The sequence below is a fragment of the Xenopus tropicalis genome, chromosome 7 (assembly GCF_000004195.4).
Source record: "Xenopus tropicalis strain Nigerian chromosome 7, UCB_Xtro_10.0, whole genome shotgun sequence".
Classification (NCBI taxonomy): Eukaryota; Metazoa; Chordata; class Amphibia; order Anura; family Pipidae; genus Xenopus; species Xenopus tropicalis.
In genome coordinates this window covers 61,660,375-61,675,398 of record NC_030683.2, presented here as the reverse complement: position 1 = coordinate 61,675,398, position 15,024 = coordinate 61,660,375, and the positions used below count along the sequence as shown (strand labels likewise).

Sequence of the window (15,024 nt, the reverse complement as noted above, 5' to 3'; positions counted from 1 at the left end):
AAATCAATTTTATAAGTAATATCAGTCTGTAAATCAAGTTAGGTAATAGATTTGTAGGAAATGCCTTATATTAGAAATAGACTGCAGTCTTCTAGCCAGGAATAGCTAATTGAAAATTTCAAAGCTTTATATATTTAAGCAATTGTTTGCAGATGGAATGTATAATATATTAACTAGAGATGCACAAAATCCAGGATTGGGACAAGATTCTGCCTTATTCACTAGTATTCAGATTCCGACGAATCCATGCCTTAGGTGCATTCCTAATATTAACTGGTAGAAGTTTTTTATAGGGTTATACACAGAAGAAAAATGGAATGTCTTTAAATGTTGCTTAATAAATATACATCAGTATATTTCCCTTGTAAGCAAGGAAAGACACCTCAAAGCATGGTTTACTAAAAGTATTGGTGTCGAGGTTGTCAAGAAAAAATTTACTTTTATTCTAGCTAGCTTGAATGCCTTAAACGCACAAGTGCAATCAGCACTAATCGTGGTCCTTAAGAGATTAAAGTCCAATCTCAAGATTAATTGCTTGCAGCTCTGTTCTTTTTCACCCTTCTGTATGGGTTCGCAAATACAACAAATAATTATAGGCGGAGGGTGACTTTTTTGTTTGGGGAGGCTAAAGATGGGCCATACAGAGACTGACCTAAAGCTAATGTGAGACTTAGTGGATTCACTGCTGGTGTAAAAAATTAACCTCCCAACTACCTCTTGCCGTTCCCACTGACTTCGAAGGATTCTGATGAAAGTGCGGGCGGGGTTGCTTTTTTTTTTACCTAAAATGCTTAGGATGTAAAAGTATTCATACATGCACTTCTGTGAGGGGATCGGCAAACATTTGTGTTTGGGATCAGTTAGCTTAAAGGGGTAGTTCACCTTTAAATTCACTTTTAATATAATGTAGACTGATATTCTGAGACAATTTACAATTGGTCCTCTTTTATTTTTAATGGTTTTTCAGTTATTTAGCTTTTTGTTCAGCAGCTCTCCTTTTGGTAATTTAGCAGCTATCTGGTTGCTAGGGTTTACTTACCCTAGCAACCAGGTAGTGGTTTAAACAAGAGATGGGAATATGAATAGTTAAGGGGCCTGCATGGAAAAATAAGTAACAAAAAATGATAATAATAATAATAATAAAATTGTAGCCTTGCAGAGCAATACATTTTGGCCCCCATTTGAAATCTGGAAAGAGGCAGAGGAGAAAGGCAAATTATTCAAGAACTATAAAAAAAATTAATTAGGAAGACCAGTTGCTAGGAATAGGCCATTCTATAACATACTTAAAGTTAACCTAAAAGTGAAGCACCCCTTTAGATGTGTTTACATTAGTTTTATAGCAAGAAAGGCAGTGGGTACTGACACCCCAGGCACATTATACAGTATACAGTGAGACGCAGCACGTATTTACAAAACCAGCACATTATATGCAGTGAGAAGCAGTGGGTACTGAAGGCAGATATTCAGGCCCTGGCACTATAACACTGGCACGGATACACAACATTGGCTCCACTGTAACTAACTAGAAATGAACAAAACAATGACAAAAATAATAATAAAAAAAAATAGTAAGTGCAAAAAACAACAACAAATATATAAAAGCACAATGAGCTTTTTCAGGGGGAAAGAGTTAACTTACCATCCGTTAGAACAGGTGATAGATCATATATTATTATAGATGTCAGGTCAGGCAAAAAACTATTTAATAACAAAAATTTATCCTTTATTTGTTGCTTCCATTAAAAACATATTACAAAATTGAAGAACTGTAACTCCCCAGCTTGACGCGTTTCGTGGCTCAAGGCCACTTCATCAGAAGCTTTAAAAAAAAACAATTTAATGTCAGCTTGTGATTCAGCCTTTAGAACTGTATAGCACCTGTGGGAGTGGGATGAAATCTGCCTCAAAAGTTGAGAGTTGGTTTTTAGGTAAAGTTACAGCTGCAGATTCTTCTTTTCAGTCTTCATTTCTGCATTGCATTCAGTTTGTAATATCTACCGAGCCCTGTCTACATCTGTGCTTTGATTGGTCAATTTTAGTGTCTGTCAAGAAAGCTGTGCTCTGATTGGAGAATCCACAAGAAGAAAGATCCAATCAGAGCACAGCTGATTACAGCAGAACAGGCTTGCAGGACCAGAAGATTTCCAGGACAGTGCAGAAACGGAGTGAGGGTTTTTCTTTTTAATGTGCCAAGCAGGTTTGGGGAGGCTTAGCCTCCCCTAAGCCTTATTGAAGATCCGCCTATGCAAATAACTATAAGAAAGCACATAAATAGAACATAGTACAAAATGCCACATTAACCACCTGTGTCAGTGACTCATGCTACACTGCAAGTATTATCATAAACAATAAAGTGCTCAGAGGAAAAAAAATATAAAAAAAATACTATATGTATCCTCCACTGGTCACATGGTAAGCATGCCTACTCACCAGACCGGTAAAAGAAGAAAGCCAAAATATATCTCTAGCTAGAATCAAAAGGTTTCAGAACTGACAGAGAACCCTCACTAGTGGAAAAAACATGAAATCAAGAAGATCCATTAATAGCACAATATAGTTTATTAAATAAATAACTCCTTGAGAGATGTCCTGTGAAGTGCATAGAGCTGCAGACTTGGATGGTGTTGTGAATAGGATAATTATATGTACTGTGATTTGATATATGCTTGTGAGTAGACTGCATCGTGCAGGAGTTATAGGTTTCTATGCGTGAGTATATAGATAGGTCAGTAAGATTGTGTATATATGTGAACTGGGGTTTGTTTGGAGGGATTAACTATGTAACTATAATTCCATACATAATTCCAACATAATTCTAAAATGTAAGTAATAAAAAAGAAGATGAACTCATGACATGCTATGCATGTACACATCCAGATGTCTACTACAACTCATTAGGTGATAAAAGAAATGAAACACTGGAAAAGCTATGTACTTTAATTTTCAGAGGAGATGTGGATACTTGACCCAGAGTATATAAACCCACACTACAGTGCCCAAAGGGATCAGCTGATGCGGAAAATGTCTAGGTCAGAAAACATCCTGTGCTTTGCAAATGATAACAACATGAGAGGAAGAATCCTAAGCAAGTCACGTGACACCATAAGTGGCAATGACAGGACTGGTGAGGACATCAGTATCTGCAGGTGTGAAATTTGTTTTTGACCAAGATTCAGTCATCTGTACTTTATAAGGCATACGAATGCTTTATACACATGTTACCTAGAAAGTGTTCCAGTTACACAATTAAGGTTTTTGAAAAGTAACTGTTATTTAAGAGTATTTTTTTTTTTTTTTTTTTAAAAAGGGCTGCATTAAGTGGTGCAGTTCAGGAGTGGGGAGTACTATGAAGGGGGTCCCAGTAATTTCTAAAATTTTTGTTCTCCGTATACTTTTTATTTCTACATTACACTGTTTGCATAACAAATAATTTATTCTACTGTTTAAAATTTTATTTTTGAACCAACAAATGATTTTTTTTAAGTTGTAATATTACTGTGTAGGCAGTCACCTCAGTGCATTGTGCCTGGGTCTGAGATTCAGAAGGAGCCAGCACTACACATTAGAACTGCTTTCAGACAACCTATTGTTTCTCCTACTCCCATGTAACTGGAGTAGTACCAAGATTCTTACTATTGAGTGCTATTCTGACATCTACTGGGGATCTGCTATCTTGCTACCTTCCCATTTTTGGCGATATCACTCCAACTTGCAGCTCAGCAGTGAAGTGTGACTGAAGTTTACCAGAGCAAATGTGAGGGCACCTGGGAAATGAAGAATATGGCTAGCCCCATGTGAAATTTTAAAATTAAATATAAAACAAAAATCTGTTTGCATTTTTAAAAATTAAATTTCAATGCAAGATTCTGCTGGAGAAGCTCTAATAACTGATGTATTTAAAAGAAAAAAAAACATGTTTTCCCACTACAGAATTCCTTTAAGATTTAAGAATTTGTCTTTTAACAGTTTAGTAATAACTGTGTTAATGTTTGTATGTTTCATCAGGGCAACTGAGGATGTAGAAACTCCCCGGCACAGCAATGGCTACCTGTCTATTCACTCTAGTAGGAGTGCATCCTGTAGTGAGTATGATTATGATGACAGTTTACTGATCAGAAATTTCAGATGTTTGGTACTGCAACAGGCTATGATTTATGTAAAAAAAATGTAAACTGATGGAAAAGTGAGTCAAATTATTTCACTTCAAGCCACAGCTTCTGAAAAGTAGCACAATGTTACATTGTGACCCTCTTTCTCAACTGAGCCCTCACAGGAAAGAGGAAATGTATTGTTGCTGAAGTATTTCTTTGTCTACATCTGAATATTAAAATGACTCATTTCTGATGCATTTAATTGGCCTGTATAGCTTTATGTCATAGTCAAAAACAGAGATAGCGCTTACAATGGAATTTTCTAAAGTTATTAATAAATACATTGAATAAAAGTGGACCCAATACAGAACCCTGCAGCACCCCACTAAGAAACCTACTGAAAGTAGAAAATGTGCTTTTAGCAACCATCCTCTTTACACTATCCTTTAGTAAGTTTTCTATCCATGTACAAAAAGCATTACCAAGGCCAAGAGACTTTAGTTTTCAAAGCAGACATTCATGTGGAACTGTATAAAAAGCTTTGGCAAAATCTAAATGTAGACCACACCTACTCCAACTTAATTGTCCAGATTCCTGCTTACTATTTGGATTATAATCATATTGTCTGGAAGATGTGATGATCTGTGCAGTGTGACTCTTTTAAAATTAGTTATCCATATTTAAATAGCACACATTAAAATAAAGCAAACTACTTCCCATAAACAGCCTGCTACCAGGAGGTGATGACAGTTTGATGTAGTGATCAAACTTGAACAGCATTGTGCTCTGCTAGCAACTGATCACCATAAAAATGTGTGTTATAGTCTGAAAATTCACATGATAGGCTTAAATACTCCAGTCAGAGGATAGGTTTATTAAAATACTTAGGGGCAGATATATCAAAGTGTGAAATTAGACCTCACCAAACAAAAATTCCCCCGCTCTCTATTCATTCCTATAGGGCAGATTTTCGTCAATTGATAAATGTTTTTTTTGTTGTATTAAAAGCAACTAATATTCATCCTCCCTCAAAATGTGAAATGATGCAGAAAGAAAGATGTTTTAAAAGCATTTTACCTCCTAAACTGTTTATATGAGAGCTGCATACACAACCTCTCTAATCAGAAGCCAGAGCAAAATGAAACATGGGAGTGTCGCTTCAGTCTCCCACAGGAAGTGGTCACAGCACTGACTGACAGGCTTTACTCAACAGTAGCAGGGAAAACCCCTCCCAGTTTCCTCTTTCTGTGTCTCTCTGCTTGTGCTGCTGCAGGGGGGGGAGGAGCGAGTAGAGCAGGATGGGACTGCCTCTGACATCGCTAAGCTTCGTCCACCCTATGCAAATTCACTGCACTTCAAGTAACTCTGCTGTAGTCTATCAGGGCTGGCAGCCCCAACCACATACTGAAGAGTCTAAACCAGAAGCTGGCATAAGGGCAGGGTAGAGCACAGTTTTCAAGCAGTTATGGACATATTTGAACCCAAAGGTATTAAAATAAAAGCACTTCCTTCTATTTTACATGGTAAAATGTAAAATGTATGGTATATATCCCCTTTAAATTTAGTTATATTCTGGACTGTCCAACGTTTGAACCAAAATCAAGCCCTTAAAAATGCTAAATTTAGGGCAGTTGTTCATCTTGAAATAGATGGCAGACTTATTCATAAGTAATAATAGCACTGGTTATAACAAATATGAAAATGGAAAACATTTTATTTCTTATGTTAGATATGAGCTTCAAAGAACAATCATTGGAGGGGGCAGAAAGGGAAATTGTGTGTGTGAAATTGAAACGGGACCCTTCATATGGACTAGGTAAGTGATATTCAGTATGAATTTAGCACTAAAGGCAAAACAGATCATTTCCATTTTAAGAATTAAGGGCTGCCTCCTGGGATCATATGATTTACAGTTCTGTCTTCTACTTCTAAACGTCTTCCTGTTGCAGTAAGAGCTGCATTATTTATGTTTCTGTAATCTATGAGGGAGCAAACAGCCCCTATCACAAAATGGTGGCTCAAGGGAAAAGATGTAAAAGAGCAAAATTTACTGATACAGGTATAGGACCCCTTATCCAGCATGCTCGGGACCGAGGGTATTCCGGATAAGGGGTCTTCCCGTAATTTGGATCTCCATACCTTTAAGTCTACTAAAAAATCAATAAAACATTACATCCAATAAGGCTTAATTATAACTTACAAGGTACTGTTTTATTACTACAGAGACAAAGAAAATCAGTTTTAAAATTCTGAATTATTTGATTAAAATGGAGTCAATGGGAGACAGACTTTCCGTAATTCAGAGCTTTGTGGATAACTGGTTTCCGGATAAGGGATCTTATACCTGTATATATATTCCAGTTTCACAAGATTCTTTTTGATAGTCCACTTAACAATTTTCCTTTAAATAGAAAGGATTAGATTGTTAAAAAATAAAGATTGTTCTGAACAAAAAGCATTTTGTAAAGCGCATATGCCCACTGATTGTCTGCAGGTTTTATGATTGTTGGAGGGGAGAACATCGGGAAGCTTGATCTTGGAATTTTTGTAGCATCAATAATTCCTGGTGGACCAGCTGAACGTGATGGGCGCATTAAAACTGGTAAAAGCAAGCCAGAATATTTCTTTCTATTTTCATCTTCCCACTCTTATTTCACTGTGGCCTCTGTGACAGCCTCTGTTACCTATACTTTTAAAATACCCTATCAGTTTAGCTGCTACAATAGTTCAGCCTGCTTATACTGTGATTATAGTCTTAGCTTCTAATTATACATATGGGAGCCACCTGTCACGATTTGACCTGGCCAATCTGTTTTTGTGCTTGGTGGATGGGGTGGAGGGAATGTCCATCCAAATAATGAAAGAAATATTTTTTATGAATAAAGTACATGTAATTCTAAGCAACATTACAGTATAGTATAAATTATATTGTTGGTTATTTTACTTTTATTTGTAATAGAATTTGCAATTAAAATCCGTTTCTGTCTGTCCTTTGGTAAAGTAAAGATATTATCACTGGGGGGATGCCAAAATGTTAGGCACCCCCCAGTGATTGTAATCACTTACCTGATACCCTGGGCCAGTGCTCCTGTTAGCAGAAACCTGCACTTGCCCAGGGTACCTTTGAGCGTGTGATCCTCTTCCTGTCTTCGCAGCGCTTCTACATTCTACATTGAGAAGTCAAACTTTAACAAAAAAGCTGGCTTTTTCTCTGTACTGTTTTCTGCTAACAGGGGCACCGGGTATCAGGTAAGTAATTAAAGTAATTACAGTCACTGGGGTGTGCCTAACATTTGGCACCCACCACCCAGTGATTGTACCTTTCCTTCTCCTTTAAAAGCTTAGTACAGGGCATAGTACAGCTAGGTAGAATCAGCAGCAACAAGGGACAGACAGAAATTGAATTTAAAAGAAATTACATTTAAACTTTTCACTTTAAAGTGCAAAATTGCACTTTTCTGACACAAATACACACACATAACTGTGCCCCTGCAAAGACAAACTGCAATGCATTGCATTCAACATTGGTTGAAAAAAGACCAGAGTCCATCAAGTTCAACCCTTCCAAGTAAACCCTGCACACACAAACCTATACTTACCTATCTATACACTGAGATACATAAACTATATATACAAACATTAATACTAACTGTATATATTAGTATCACAATAGCCTTGGATACTATGCTTGTTCAAGAACTCATCCAGGCCCCTCTTAAAGGCATTAACAGAATATGCCATTACAACATCACTAGGAAGGACATTCCACAACCTTACTGCCCTCGCCGTGAAAAACCACCTTAGCTGCTAGAGATGTAGCGAACTGTTCACCGGCGAACTAATTCGCGTGAACATCGGGTGTTCGCAAGTTCGCGAACTTTTAGCGATGTTCGCAATTTTGGGTTCGCCTTAGCTGGAGACAAATTTTGACCTCTCACCCCAGAGCCAGCAGATACATGGCAGCCAATCAGGCAGCTCTCCCTCCTGAACCACCCCCGGACCACTCCCTTCCATATATAAACCGAAGCCCAGCAGCCATTTTACATTCTGCCTGTGTGTGCTTGATGAGTTAGCATAGGGAGAGAGCTGTGCAGGGATTTGAGGGAAAGTTTAGGTAACTTTGCTGACTAGTAATCTACTTTCTACTGCTCTGTATTAGCACATAGGGAGAGAGCTGTGCAGGGGTTTGAGGGACAGTTTAGGTAGCTTTGCTGACTAGTAATCTACTTTCTACTGCTCTGTATGTAGCTGCTGTGGGCAGCTGTCCTGCTGATCTCATCTGCTGTAACCCAATAGTACTTGTAAGGACTGCTTTTATTTTCTGATTACTGTTACTCTTCTTTTCATTGTGTCCTGCAGCTCCGTCTGTGTGTGTTGGAGACAGGTGTGCTGGTCATAGTAGTGCACCAGCACCAACCACACATTCACATAATTTTTTTTTATTTGTGTTTGTTTACTTTGCTACTGTAATTTATAGAGCCCAGTGCTATTAGTCTAGCTGTGTTGGGGACTGGTGTGCTGCTCCTAGTAGTTCACCCCCCAGCACTTTTTTTTTTTATTATTAATTTTTTTTTTTATTTAACTTACTGTTCTTTAACGTGTCCAGTGCTGTTTGCTGTTGTTCATAGTAGTGCACCAAACACGTTACACATAGTAGTGACATTGCATTGCAATAAAATCACCTGAGCAACGTTTTTCCACCAGCAATAATATATTCCGTGTCCACTACTGCAGCGTTTTGTCTTTGCGTGTGAACCGGCTGTAACCTTTACACGACTTGATTGGCATGTAGACGCCGGACGTTTTAAAGCAGTTTATCACACAAGTTTAGAAATGTAGTGTGATTTCTGCCCTTTACAGCACAAAACGCAACGCTGTGTCAACAACGTATTTTTCAGATAAATTTTTGCCCTTGATCCCCCTCCAGCATGCCACTGTCCAGGTCGTGGCACCCTTTAAATAACTTTAAAATCAGTTTTCTGGCCAGAAATGGCTTTTCTAGGTTTTAAAGTTCGCCTTCTCATTGAAGTCTATGGGGTTCGCAAAAGTTCGCACTTTTTGGCGGAAGTTCGCGAACGGGTTCGCAAACTTTTTTTGTGAGGTTCGCTACATCTCTATTAGCTGCTTCAAATGGAAGCTCCGTCCTTTAAAGGGGTGGCCACTGGTGCATTGATCGTTTTTATGGGAAAAAGAACATCCCCTATCTGAAAATAATCCTCTCTAATGTACTTGTACAGAGTAATCATGCCCCCTCGCAAGCGCCTTTTTTCCAGAGGAAAGAACCCCAGTTAGTTAGACTGTAGTTAGACTGTCAGGAAGTTAGGTAGAAGAGCACATAGAGACCTCTCCTACACCTCCCACTATAAACATCAGTAACTGAAGTAGGCACAGACCTGTGTTTAAGTGGAGGAATGGCAGGAGTGCCGTAATTTCGGGCGTAGTAACAAAATCAGCAGGCAAATGCAGGTCAGGCAGGCAAAGGTCGGTTTGGGTTGCAAATATCAGGAATACAATTGCAAGTGGGCAGCCAAACATAATCACCCACTCCAAAGTCAGGATTCCTCCTGCGTCTACGATTCTTTGAAAGAAGCTTGAGCCTCCTCAATAGTTTGCTGTAGCATCTTAAAATTATCTGATGCGATTCTATCATGAACGGCAGGCACAGAAACCTTAAAGTCCAGGAAGGGAAGTAGGGTGAAAACCATAGTTAGAAAAATACGGTGTCTGTTTGGAAGAATCATGAGTAGAGTTATTGTGAGCAAATTTTGCTAAAGGTAACAAGGAAGACCAATCATCTTGGGGAAAAAGACGAAAAGCATTGAATATATTGTAACAAGGTTTAATTAGTATGTTCCGTCTGTCCATTAGTTTGTGGATGGAACGCCGTAGACAAAGCAAGTTGAATGCGGAGTCCCTTACATAAAGATCTCCAGAAACGAGAAGTGAACTGAGGACCACGATCAGAAACAACTTCCTTAGGGAGGCCATGCAGACAAAAAAATTTCTTTAATGAATACCTCAGCGGTAACAGCAGAAGTAGGTACCCCAGATAAAGGTAGAAAATGAGCCATCTTGGTAAGTCTATCAACCACCACCAGAATTGTGTCATGGCCATCAGAGACAGGCAAGTCCACAATAAAGTCCATGGAGATACTCTCCCAAGGTCTCTTCAGGAACAGGGAGAGGATATAATAGACCTACCAGATGAGAGTGTGGTTTCTTGAATTGCACACAACTCACAGGACAGAACATATTGACAGCAATCTCTAAACAAGCCAGGCCAAAAAAAATATCTTTTAATGAGATCTTGGTGTGACAGGTGCCCCTGTGCCAGAAGCGGGGACTGATGGTTTATGTATGTAGTTTTACTTTGGTTGCAGCCAGCACAAGGTATTTATAAATAGATCCAGCATTGTGTAATGGTGCCTCTCCTCAGAGTGAAGGAGTCTGTGAATTCCAACAGTCAATGGAGGCCAACTGTATTCACTGGCCAATCAGAGGAGCTCAAGAGAAGAAGCTGGTGACTGGAGACTTGCCAGTTGAAGTTCAGTTAGGAGTTTTTGCTAGATAAAATAAAGAAGTTATTTCTCTTGCAATTGTGGTTGCTTGTGAGCAGTCATTGATTAGATCACAGTACCTCCCGTCACAGAAAGTGGTGGCCAAGCGGTGGGATCATTTTTATTCAGAGACTGTTCCCAGAACCACATACCATGGAGCATGAATTGGCTGAACTTCGTGTCCCCATTCTCAAAGGTTTGTGTAAGAATTAACTACTGGTCTAACTAAAGCACAGATGACAGCTCTTATTGCCCAACACACAAAGGCTACTCAGCCAGGGCTGACAGATATGGCAAGTTTATTAGTGGATGAGGAAGAGGAGCAGGCAGGTCTGTCCTCAACCCAGATGACATATGCAAGTGAAATGGATGCTGAGACTGAACTGCCACTACACGGAGCAGCAGTGTGTCAGGGAGAGGATGACCACACTATGGTGAAGTATCAGTCAAGGCTTATGGCTCTGGGATTGGACCTCACTGGTCCAATCCCTGCTAAAATTGACCATTCAGGTGGAGCAGATGAGGAGAGTCCCACTTCCCACTATGAGCACAGAACTGCAGTCCCCCAATACTGAGCATTTCAAACCTGTTGTCAAGCTCACCCATGCAGCCTTTCCCTCTTTCGATAACTACCGGGAAGGATATTACACATACCTGCACATCTTTGAGATTATGTGTGAGGATTACGCTGTCCCTAAGGCAGAATGGACCAAGATACTTGCTGGTAAACTGGAGGGGGGAAAGCGAGTGACATCTATAGAGAGATCCCATATCCCCAGCGTGCTGATTATGAGCAAGTAAAGCGCGTATTGCTGAATCATTATGCTATCTCTCCAGAAACATATCGGCACTCTAAATAAACTCGCCTCTGATACATACTGGGATTTTGGGAATCGATTGCGGAGAGCCTTCGACCAATGGGTTAACACAAGCCAAGTGCAGACAATACAGGATCTGTGTCAATTGTGCTTACTAGAGCAGTATATGGAGAAATGTTTGACAGAAATCAGGGGGTGGATATGGGATCGTTCCCCGAAAACTTTAGAGGAAGCAGCTCGGCTGGCTGACAAGTGCTTAGAAGGACAGGCTGAAACTCGCCGTGGCAGAAGTAATATACCTTCCACAGTTCTGCCATCTGGGCTCGTCCTGGAACAAAACCACAGGCAGGTTCTTCAACTCCATGCCCTGTCTGGCCAACACCACAACAACCTTCTGCACTAAACAGGAACTGTTTCCGCTGTGGTTCTGATACACATCTTATAGCACAGTGTCCAAAACCACCCAGAACCTCCATTAACCCAGTAGTGCGCCCAGTAACTGCTCTCAGATGGGAGTTAACTGCTGCTCAAGGACAGGCCATTCAAGCAGTACAACAACACACCCATGGGTTTCCTCTGCCCGAGCAAAAGGAGTTTGTCCTTCTGGGATTTCATTGGAATTATCACATTTCCCATCCCAAGCATATCATCTCAGTAATGCTCAATGGGAAACCGGCTGAAGGTTTTCTGGATTCTGGGGCCTACATTACCCTAGTGGAACCTCACATGCTCTCTGCCTCGGATGTCCTCCCAGGACAGGCTGCTCATACTCTTCTACCTGGAGGAACCAAGAAGGAGACTTCAGTGGCTCAAGTCAGTTTAGATGTGGGTAATTGACCTATACAACATACAGATGGGGGTCCTTGATCATCTTCCTGCTCCAGTATTGGTGGACAATGATATTGGCGACATTCACTGCAGTCTCACAGGAGGAAATATGTCATGTGTATCCTCAACAACTTCATAACTGACAACTAGCAACACATCGGAACAGGTAACCAGAGACACTAACCTAACAGACCTATGTAAACCTTTAAATGACAAACAACTGACTGCTTTTAGGGATGCCCAAGAAACTGAGCCTGCTGGCAATGAGAAAAAGGGTTGGGAAACTAGATGATCACAGGGGAGATAGGATTGTGTTTGAGCAAGACCGTTAATATAGGGTCTCCAAGGCACCTCCGGGGTGACCCTGGGCTGGCACTCAACAATTAGTAATTCCCCAGCCATATCGCCTGCAGTTATTGCATTTAGCTCATGAAATTCCCCTGTCTGGACACCAAGGAGTGAAACGAACCCAACACAGGTTAACAAAAAACTTCTATTGGCCATGCATTTCTCAGGATGTAGCACACTTTTGCCATTCCTGTGATAGTTGCCAAAGAATTGGGTGAGCTGGAGAAATGCAGCATCAACCCTTGCAGCCCCTCCCTATCATAGAGGAGCCATTTCGGAGGGTGGCTGTAGATTTGATTGGACCATTAGTAAAGCCCAGCCGAACAGGGAAACAGTACATATTAACTGTAGTGGACTATGCCACCTGTTACCCAGAGGCCATTGCTCTCAAGCGAACTGATGCTGTGTCAGTGGCTGATGCCCTCATCCAGATTTTTTCTTAGTTAGATTCCCAAGTGAGATATTATCTGACCAAGGCCCTCAGTTTATATCACAGATTCTGCAGTGCTGAGGTGTGGGGTAAAAGCAATCCATTCAACCCCATTTCATCCCCAAACCAACGGACTGTGAAAGGTTTAATGAGACTTTGAAAACTATGCTAAAGACTTTTGTGGAATCAGGCGAGAAAGACTGGGAACGTTACTTAACAATGTTTTAGAGTGAAACACCCAAAAAAACTCAGCGCTTCTCGGTGATAATCCTTAATAAGAAATCTTCAATGTGATCAAGTGCAGCTTCCTCTTGAAATCAGCTCCCCTTTAGATGAGCCTCAAATGTGTATGCAGAAATGTCAGTGGAAGCGCATAAAATAAAAGCAGAAACAAAATATAGTGCAGATCAAATGGATCATGTGTGCACCAAATCCCAAAAGTGCTTAGCAAATTATTTAAAACAATGTGTAACACCCAAACACAGTGTCTAGTATAAATGCTCACCAGACACCATTTCACATGGAGCATATAGACCAACCCGGCCGGGCCTTGATTGGAGTGGGGTCAGAATCCCCAATATAAAATGGAATGGAAGAGGAGGCAATAATAGTGTAAATAGTTTAATGAAAAGATAAAACCCTGCTCAATGCAGGCTACTTACAGTATGTACAACGGTAAAAGCAATAAAAAGTAGAAGCTCAACGCGTTCTCCCTCCCTCTCCCTTCACTTCCGGGTTCGCGCTGTTGTTTGTAATTAGCACATGGGGAATGGGTATAAATGAGCTTTCTAGAATTTAGGGGGGTATTATACACTTTACTGGCTCCTGAGGAAGCGTGCAGAGAGCACGCGAAACGCGTTGAGCTTCTACTTTTTATCGCTTTTACCGTTGTACATACTGTAAGTAGCCTGCATTGAGCAGGGTTTTATCTTTTCATTAAACTATTTACACTATTATTGCCTCCTCTTCCATTCCATTTTATACTGAGGATTCTGACCCCACTCCAATCAAGGCCCGGCCGGGTTGGTCTATATGCTCCATGTGTAATGGTGTCTGGTGAGCATTTATACTAGACACTATGTTTGGGTGTTACACATTGTTTTAAATAATTTCCTAAGCACTTTTGGGATTTGGTGCACACATCATCCATTTGATCTGCACTATATTTTGTTTCTGCTTTTATTTTATGCGCTTCCACTGACATTTCTGGGAACGTTACTTGCCTCACCTCTTGTTTGCATATAGGGAAGTTCCGCAAGAGTCCACTGGGTTCTCACCCTTTGAACTGCTGTATGGGCAATGAGTCAGTGGTCCTCTAGACCTGCTAAAAGAGTACTGGGAAGGGGAAAACCAAGCAAATGGGGAGCCAGTTATAACATATGTACTTAAATTCCGAGAAAAGCTAGACCAGATGACCCGTCTGGCCTATCAAAATCTCGCCACAGCTCAGCAACGGCAGAAGGCTTGGTATGACCGTAATGCCCCTGAAAGGATATTTCTAGAAGGTGATCAAGTGCTGCCATTCCATAAGGACAAACTGCAAGCTGCCTGGGATGGTCCTTATGTAGTAATACATCAGCTCCATGACACCACTTATGTTGTAGCCCCACACAATGCCCTCCAACAATGTAGAACTGTACATATTAATATGATGAAACCCTATTATGATAGAGATGGAATGGTTTCAGCCATATGCAGCCTACCCTTAGAGCATTCTGAGGAGTCCAGTATTCCTGATTTACTTCCTGATCCACAAAATCCGTCTCTTCAGCAATTTACAGTGGGAAAACAACTATCCACCTCCCAAAAGGAGCAACTGCAAGACCTCTTGCAAAGATACAAATACCTATTCTCATCTAACCCAGGTTACACTAAGTTAACAGAACACCAAGTCCTCACTGGGCATGACCCTCCAATCCACTGCCAGGCCTATCGCATACCTGAATCAG

The 15,024-nt window shown here is 40.5% G+C and overlaps 1 protein-coding gene across 3 annotated transcripts in view; it reads left to right on the top strand.

Annotated features, from left to right (window-relative positions):
• The window catches only part of frmpd2 (FERM and PDZ domain containing 2), a 137,579-nt gene that overhangs the window by 53,686 nt on the left and 68,869 nt on the right, over window positions 1-15,024 (top strand). For all 3 annotated transcript variants that reach the window (XM_031905727.1, XM_031905728.1, XM_012967740.3), the window contains exons 16-19: window positions 2,951-3,149; window positions 4,009-4,085; window positions 5,824-5,910; window positions 6,589-6,696. In XM_031905727.1, coding sequence (XP_031761587.1) covers window positions 2,951-3,149; window positions 4,009-4,085; window positions 5,824-5,910; window positions 6,589-6,696 — 471 coding nt within the window. The remainder of the gene's footprint in view (window positions 1-2,950; window positions 3,150-4,008; window positions 4,086-5,823; window positions 5,911-6,588; window positions 6,697-15,024) is intronic.